This window comes from Ictalurus punctatus, chromosome 15 (assembly GCF_001660625.3).
Source record: "Ictalurus punctatus breed USDA103 chromosome 15, Coco_2.0, whole genome shotgun sequence".
Taxonomy (NCBI): domain Eukaryota; kingdom Metazoa; phylum Chordata; class Actinopteri; order Siluriformes; family Ictaluridae; genus Ictalurus; species Ictalurus punctatus.
The window spans coordinates 19,105,558-19,113,667 of record NC_030430.2 but is presented as its reverse complement, the minus strand read 5'-3'; the positions used below and the strand labels follow the sequence as shown (position 1 = coordinate 19,113,667).

Here is an 8,110-nt window from a genome sequence, read left to right as displayed (position 1 = left end):
CTCTGCTACCTGGCTATTTTGGTTGTGGACTGTTCTCAGCTATTCTCAACATTGGTGTGGTTTGAAAACAAACAAACAAACAAAAAAACCCTGTAACACTGATAAGCTTGACACACATGTACAAACAGCACACACTATCCTGTCAATGTCACTGATATGCTGAGAAAGGTCCACCAACGTAACATTGGTTGTGCTTCATCAGTGCCTACATTGAAGACTGTAGTAGAAGGCAGCTGAAAAATTGTGCCTTGTGCCAGCCCAAATTTACCACATTCATCTGGCCTACATACCACTATCGTAATTAAAATGCTGGATTTGAGCATACTGTGCGTTCAAATCCTCCTGGAAAGTTCGTATTTACGAGTTGGGAAGTCGTAATTACGATGACAGGTTTGCTTAAGTCACTTTGGGTGGTGCAAGATGGCGGTGTACATTATCGTAATTAACTACAAAAAATACAGCAATGTTTTTTATTAAATGAAGAACAAAGAATGCGTGTGTTTATAATGTGTGTGTCTTTTCTTTTTGCATGCACAAATTTGACAAGAAGTCATTATTTCTTCAAGGAAACATAGAAGGAGGAGGAGGAGGAGAAGAAGAAGAAGCCTTTATTTGTCACATACTGTATACATTACAGCACAGTGAAATTCCTATTCTTCATGTATCCCAACTTGTTAGAAAGATGGGGTCAGAGTGCAGAGTCAGCCATGATACAGCATCCCTGCAGCAGAGAAGTTTAATGGCCTTGCTCAAAGGCCCTGTGGTGCTGGGGCTTGAACCCTTGACAACCTGAGCAGTAACCAGAGTCTTAACTGTTAAGCCACCATTGCCCAAAGTCAAATCTTTGGTGCAATGAATGAATGAATGAATGAATGTATGTCTACTATATTTGAAGTATAGACTTGGCCTCAAAATATTTAATGGTTTTTGGTCTTGATCATTGTTCAGTCTCAGCTTAATTTGGATTAGATCTTGACTTGACCTTGACCCCTTAATACTCATTCTTGACTCAATCTTGACTAGTCCTGTTCTTGGACTTGACTTTGGTGGTCTTGACTAAAGTTCTACTATGAAGTGACCTATATGGTAGGATTTTCTCATAAAATGACTGATAAATGTACGTACAGAGCAGGTGTAGCTCAGGGGTGTCCAATCTTTCTAGACTCTTGTACTTGCTCAATTTTTCGTATGTAAAATAACGAACTTCAACGCAAAACCTGAATGTGTTTTTAGCCCCACAATGTAGGGGAAACAGTCCCGAATACTGAATCAGTGTATACCGGAAGTTATACCACAGAGCTCTTGAATACTCAAATCTAATTGGTCAGAAAGTTTTGATTCATTTTCTCTAACAGCAGCTCTGACTGTTGTTCCAACCTCAAGGCATATAATATGTTCATATTAAAGCACTTTCAATACATTATCGTTTCTATAGTAACGGCTTTCACAGGGACTTGTATGATAGACGCTTTACATGAACAGAAACAGATTAAAGCTGTGTCATTGTTGATACGATAAAGATTTTTATAAGGAGACATTTTGTTTAAGGTGTACTGTAGTTTATAATCGAGCAACACAGTGAAGATTACTAGATGCTTGTACTTTTTTTCGTATGTAAAATAACAAAGTTCAGCGCAGAACCTGAATATGTTTTAAAGGAAATTACCGCCGATGCTTTTTTATTTTATTTTATTTTATTTATTTTTTATGCAATCGCTATTTTGTCTTCAGAAACGTTTCACGATAACAAGAGAAAGGAATAAACAACAATAGTCCAAGTCAAAGAAAACCACCCAGCGGTAATATATTATTAGATATTATTATTATATCATTACTATTACATATTATTATATTATTTGTGTATGATTACTTTAGGCTTTTATTCCAACGTCTCTGATGCCACTAGTCATTATTACTTGTAGCGCTTTCGTTTTGGGTTGCCTGAAAACAAGCTTGGGGTCGTTACTTAGTAAAATTAAAACTAATGCTGATGAATAATAATAATAATAAAAAGCGATGAAAATATAAAGGGTTACTGTGAGATGAGAATGTCATTAAATGAATACATGGATATTTCAAGCAACTAATGCTTAAACAATCTATTTTGACAGATTATTAATAAATACATTTCTATTTCAGCAACAGCTTGAATTTTCAATTCACTATTATTGTGTTTATATTTTCATGTCTTACTGGTTGGTATAACGATCCGCATCTATGGTTTAGAATAAAAGTCTCTTCAATATCAAGTGTTTCCCGCGCTCTTGAATTAAGGCGTTTCAATCAACATGGCAACCCGCTAGGGACCGCCCTAAAAATGAACGCCCCGTTTTAGGTTTAAAAGAAGACAGCTGCTCAATACCTCTTACTCAACATCATCATCTGAGCTGTTGGCTGCTGATCGTTTACCTTCTGTCAAGAATCTCACCCTAAATTCACAAGTAAGAGAATAATTTAGCATTTTCATGTTTGACAATAAGACTTGATTTTATATTGTACAATTGTGTAAGTACCTATATAGTCTGGTTTCTATTTTTCTATAATTCCATATTTTTATTACATGTCTGCTGAATGGGACAATTGGACATTTGTACTTTTTTAATTCATGTAGATCTTTTATTATTTATGATTTGTGCAAATCTTTTATTTAAAATTAGTAATGGATGTAAAATAATAATAATAATAATAATAATAATAAAATAAAATAAAAACTTTTTTTCTTGTAAATTTTCTGAGTTCTTTTTATCCCAGTTTCTCAATGGTCTTTTTTCTTCTCCTGTGAAAACAAGCCAAGTAGAAGTAGACACATGTTTTGAGTTTGATGACAGTCATTGTTTTATTTAGGTGAGTAATACCACCTGAAGGTTTTAAGTGCAGTACTTTTTCTTTAAAGCAGACATGAAACTCATCCAGCGGATACTGTGTAAGGTCCTACTCATCACCACTTTATTATACATCACTGAGGGACAAAAATCAGGATGTGAGGAGTGGACACCGAATGATCTTCATGACATCTGCTGTGAACGATGCAGTCCAGGTAGGTCTAATACTGATGCCTGAAGAATCTGGTTTAGCAATTTCTCTATAAACCCTGTGGTCATTTATGTCCTCAAAAAAAAAAAAAAAAAAACCTAACAGAAATATTTACAGTGACTGTTCAGTGATCTAAAATTGGGTTGAAACTAGAAAATCTGAAAAGAGAATAGAAATAGATATAAAGAATTTTTTTCTTCTTTATTTCTATATTGAGCTAACAACATGCTGAACATGAATCAGTCCTTAAAGCAGTGTGAATCTCTAAAATGTTATATCCTAATAAGCTAATGGAGTCTGATTTCGGCATAAATAGTCAAACACAGCTGTAACACAGTTCACAATGCTGACGTTATTTCTGTTTATCACGAGGAGTGGAAAAGGAAGTGCCATAAAGGGTCAATGCTTTTTAATTAACCTCTTTTGGATTTTGCTACAATATGTGTGTACAGTCTGTGATACCTTATGTGTCAGGCTGTACTACAAATCGGGTGAGCACATGACTATGAGCAAATTATGAGTGTGTGTGCGTGTGTGTGTGGTTTCAGGGTACCGTGTGGTGGCGCACTGTGGAAAAGACCTTCATACACTCTGTACACCATGTGAACCTAATTCTTACACACTTAATCCAAGAGCTTCGTTCTGCAACAGATGCACTCAGTGTATAGGTATGATGTCTAGCGCATATTCTGAGCAAGTCGAGATCCTCCAAAGAGCATGGATATAATAACAGAGAATTATTTAAAAATTCTGTTTTACATCATATTAACACAATATTTACAACTGAAGGAACAGAATATAAGGTGTGTTTAATCTGAGCTTGTTAATGCCCCTTCCTACAGATCCGCAGGTCGAGGTGAAACCCTGCAGTGGCAAAGCGGACACTGTGTGTGGGTGCATACCTGGATTTCGCTGTGGAAATGAACAGTGTAGATACTGTGTTGAGGAGTGCCCAAAGGGTCAAGAGCCAACAAATGACCGTAAGAATCTCATGTAGTAATGCTTTTGGACTCCTCGAATCCTATTTGCATTATAGACTACACACACACACAAACCTGGAGGAATTTTCTCAGTTTATAGCGCTGTTAAGGTTTCACTTTTCTCTCTTTTTGAACCCGTATTTAATTTTAATATATGATCATATGTTGTGTATGAAATATGTTTTTTTTGTAAACAAACAGGTACTTGCAGAAAATGCCCAGAGGGAACCTTCAATAATAAAACCCACAGCCCTTGTAAACCATGGAGAAAAAGGTAGATCTTATTTACAATATATTCAGTCTGTTTTTTTCACCAAATATAATGGGATAAACATAATTTAGGCTCATTTCTTTTCTTTCCTCTGTTACATCTAGCTGTTCTGAAGGAGAGTACATTATTGCCAGAGGTAATGAATTCCGTGACATTGTCTGCAGCAGGATACCAGTGATCACTCCTTCAGCCCCAAAAGGTAGGAGAAACGGTTCTGAATACTGAATCAATGTATACTGGAAGTTCTACCACAGTGCTGTCGAATACTCAAATCTGATTGGCCAGAAGGTGTTGATTCATTTTCTATAACAGCAGCTCTGACAATAGCTCCAACTGCAAGGCAAATCACAGGTTTATATTAAAGCAATTGTTTTAATGTTGCCATTTCTATAGTAACGACTTTCACAGGGACTTGTATGGTAGTTGCTTGACTTAAACAGATTAAAGTCATGTAACTGTTGCTACGTTAAAGTTTTCTATAAGGAGACATTTATTTAACTTTTTTGGAAGGAGCCTCCAGTCAGGGGTAAAACTGTAACCTTTCAGGCATGAGAAAATGTTCAGTACAGAGGGCATTTCTTAAAGAAAAAACAGAGCTGTTATAACACAACTAATAGCAGGAACTAACTTGTTTTGCAGACACTCCACAAGATGACGCATAACTATAAAATATAAAATGTAAAATGGGTTGTTAGTGATGGCAGATTGCTGTGGTATAAAACATTTTAAATGCTGTCTAAAAACCATCCATTATTGATTATTTTCCTATTATAGCATGCTTTGTTCTTTACATATGATATGGTAGCTTTATATAATGTATATTAGATAATAATTGTATTGAAATACCGGAAGCACCAAATAATATAATAATGCGTTAACTGTAGTAGTTATCTGCTAATGTATGTGTGGCTATACAGTGAATGCTATAAGTGATTGACTTTGTATATTGCAGAAACCACCACACCGAAAACCACTGAGAGAACAAAGACAGACGGTAAGAGCAAATTATTGATAGAATGGTATATACATATACTTTGTAGCCAAAATTATATGAACACCTGACCATCAAAGCCATATGTAATAACAGTGTTGTCTAGAATGTCTTTGTATGCTGTAGCATAATAATTTCCCTTCCCTGGAACTAAGAGGCCCAAACATGTTCCATAATGACTATGTTCACAAAACATTGTCTATGAAGACATAATCTGGAAGTGGAAGTATTGTGTTGTACGCAGACTTGAACTTGTCCTGAACAGGATGAACTGGAATGCTGACTGTACCCCAGGACATTCTTGCCTGGCGTCATTGTCTGACCTCACTAACCTCTCTTGGCTGAATGAGCACAAATTCCCACAGTTACGCTTAAATCGAGCGGAAACCCTTCCTAGAAGACTGGAAATGATCCTAACAGCAAAGGGGGACTAGATCATAAATAGGATATTCAATAAGCACATGGGTCAGGTGTCCACATACTTTTGGTGATGTAGTGGATACACTAATACATAATTATTATCGCTATATTATAAGTATGAATCCTTATAATAGGAATACTAATACTTGTTATTTTTCTTCCCAGATAACTCTATATATCCGTTAATTGGATTTTTTGGTGGCAGTTCTGCACTCATGATCATTTTCATTTTATTGCTGTGGCTCACCTACAAAAGAACAAAAAGCAAGAGCAAGAGCAAAGACCCCAAGCCGGATACTCCAACCCATGGTAGTATTGAGTTTCCTACAACAAACATTTGCAGAAACACTTTACACTTCAGTTTGCACACCCTCAAGTTCAAATGAACAGACAAAGTAACCAATATTTGTAATTATTTCTTGACATCTGCTCAGGTCATACAGTATACTTTGCCACCTATCTTTTGATTTTTTATTTTTTTTTTATAATGTCTTGGATTGCCGTCTTACTACAGGATACATTTCATTTTAACCTCCATGGAATTCTTTTTATTTGGCCGATAAACAAATATTTTGTTCTATTTGAAGCACAGGAGTAGAACGAAGTTTTGTACTCGGATGTACTTCACACTTCTTACCGCTCAGCAAATAACCATGACATCACTTCCTTCAGCGTTTGTTCATTTTTGTCATTTTGCTCTGTTTTCAGGAGAGCTCACTATTATGATGGTGGAGCATGAAGAAGCCTGCAGCTTCCATCAGCCGGAGCAGGAGCAAGGTGGGAGCTCGGAGTCCATCAACACGCAAGACTCGGAAACAAAACTCATCGTGTGAGCTCTGTGGATTACTTTGTGCAGTCTTTTCTCATGCTGGGATATTACACATGGTGCTGCGCATGTTTTATACACAGAGATCCTCTTTTTGGTGCAGTCTTGAGATGGAGCTTTGGACAGAGCTACAGGTGAACTTCTTGGTATACTATTTACTTATGGAAGGATGTCCTAGCATGACCTACTTTAAATAAAAGTTGCAGGAGAACATGGCAGATGCCGACTTGAGACATTTTGTGCAAGATAAAGCAGCTAGAGAGACAGACTTGCTTGCTGCTTGGTCACGTAGGAGTCTAAATGTGAACCCTTGACACTTCTTATAGACGTGGGCGTCTCCTACAGACTATTGCGTCACACTTCTGACAGGCTTCTTGAAATACCCTGGTGGGCTTCCCCCGGTTTCCTGCTTTAAATGGCACTATTTTAAATGTCTCATTTTAGAGACCTGGACAGGGTTTGGGGGAAGATGACTGAAAAACATTTGGTTAAAATAGCAAAACTTCCTGGCACTGGCAAAAATGTTCTTCTTATCTTCTGAGATGATGATTTTGCAAGCACCTCATGAAATCCACAGCACCAAGACTCTGGTGCTGATCTGACAGCTTGTAAAGATGATGTTTTAAAATTGTGTAATATGCAAAGGGAATTTTGAAACTTTCTGGAACAAGCCCCAGGGAAGCCGTGCACTGTGTGAGGGTTTTCCCTGAGAGGACTTGTGTGGTATAGATCAGTGAGAAGCACAGGAGCAAAAGAGGATTCGGGAGAAACTAAACTAACCTAACTACCCCTGCTCTTTATTTAAAAAAAAAAAAAAAAAAAAAAGCTTTCTTGGCTACATCACAGATCAAGAAAGTGAAACTGAACCCGATACTAAGCCTGTAATCATGATATTCATCAGTTTTGTAATATTTGCTACTCCCGGTGAGTCAAAGGACTAAAGATTGCGTGACTCATATGCCTTGACAGTACTCAATAGCAAACATTCCATTTAATTAATCAGTATGTGCCTGTGATTCACCTGAGCTAAAATTCAACTTCCCTTTTCGTTGGCACCCTGGAGTGATCTCAGTTCTCTTCAAGGTAGTTTCTCTTGTGAAAATCCACCCACATCCTATAGCTCTGCTAATTTCAGATGCAGACATCTAGGGTTTTAACTTTAATATCAGCAAACACAACCAGTCAGGAACAACAGGACACTTAAATGGATCTGTTGTCTCAACGAGGACACAATGAGCTCCAGGACAATGGGGCATGCTCCAACACACTTAACCGTCACTATTCGAGTCATAATATCATGTAACTTATTATACTGTGCTGATGCCACTTAATGTTATACAGTATCTATTATTAAAACTGCTTAATACAGTTTGTTAGCCAAAATGTTTGTGCAATATTATTTGTGTCAAATAAAAATGTTTATAAAAAAGTTTTCTTCTTAAAAATGTTTCCCTGCATTTGAATGCGTTCCACCTTAATGTACACTGGATGAATGGTCACTGGGAGAAAACTTCTTTTTTTTCTATAGAAACTGAGCAAATGAAGTAAGCATTTACCTAATTGCCATGTAAATTAGATTCACGAGCAGT

At 36.8% G+C, this 8,110-nt stretch overlaps 1 protein-coding gene across 2 annotated transcripts; it reads left to right on the top strand.

The window, feature by feature from the left end:
* Positions 1-2,318: 2,318 nt before the first annotated feature.
* On the top strand, positions 2,319-7,940 carry tnfrsf9a (tumor necrosis factor receptor superfamily, member 9a). 2 transcript variants are annotated; one of them, XM_017487322.3, is made up of 9 exons: positions 2,319-2,441; positions 2,894-3,037; positions 3,582-3,701; positions 3,876-4,013; positions 4,215-4,287; positions 4,389-4,483; positions 5,237-5,278; positions 5,861-6,004; positions 6,404-7,940. In XM_017487322.3, the coding sequence occupies exons 2-9, from the start codon at positions 2,899-2,901 to the stop codon at positions 6,526-6,528; spliced, it is 876 nt and encodes a 291-aa protein (XP_017342811.1). In that variant the 5' UTR covers positions 2,319-2,441; positions 2,894-2,898; the 3' UTR covers positions 6,529-7,940. The 2 variants fall into 2 exon arrangements, with proteins under 2 accessions (XP_017342811.1, XP_017342812.1); XM_017487323.3 differs by having other exon boundaries at positions 2,346-2,441; positions 2,897-3,037.
* Positions 7,941-8,110: the final 170 nt, after the last annotated feature.

Coding starts and splice junctions, on each gene's coding strand:
- tnfrsf9a (XM_017487322.3), top strand. CDS start 2,899: ATGAAACTCATCCAGCGGATACTGTGTAAGGTCCTACTCATCACCACT. Junction 4,288..4,388: donor TGTAAACCATGGAGAAAAAG/GTAGATCTTATT, acceptor TGTTACATCTAG/CTGTTCTGAAGGAGAGTACA. Junction 4,484..5,236: donor CACTCCTTCAGCCCCAAAAG/GTAGGAGAAACG, acceptor TGTATATTGCAG/AAACCACCACACCGAAAACC.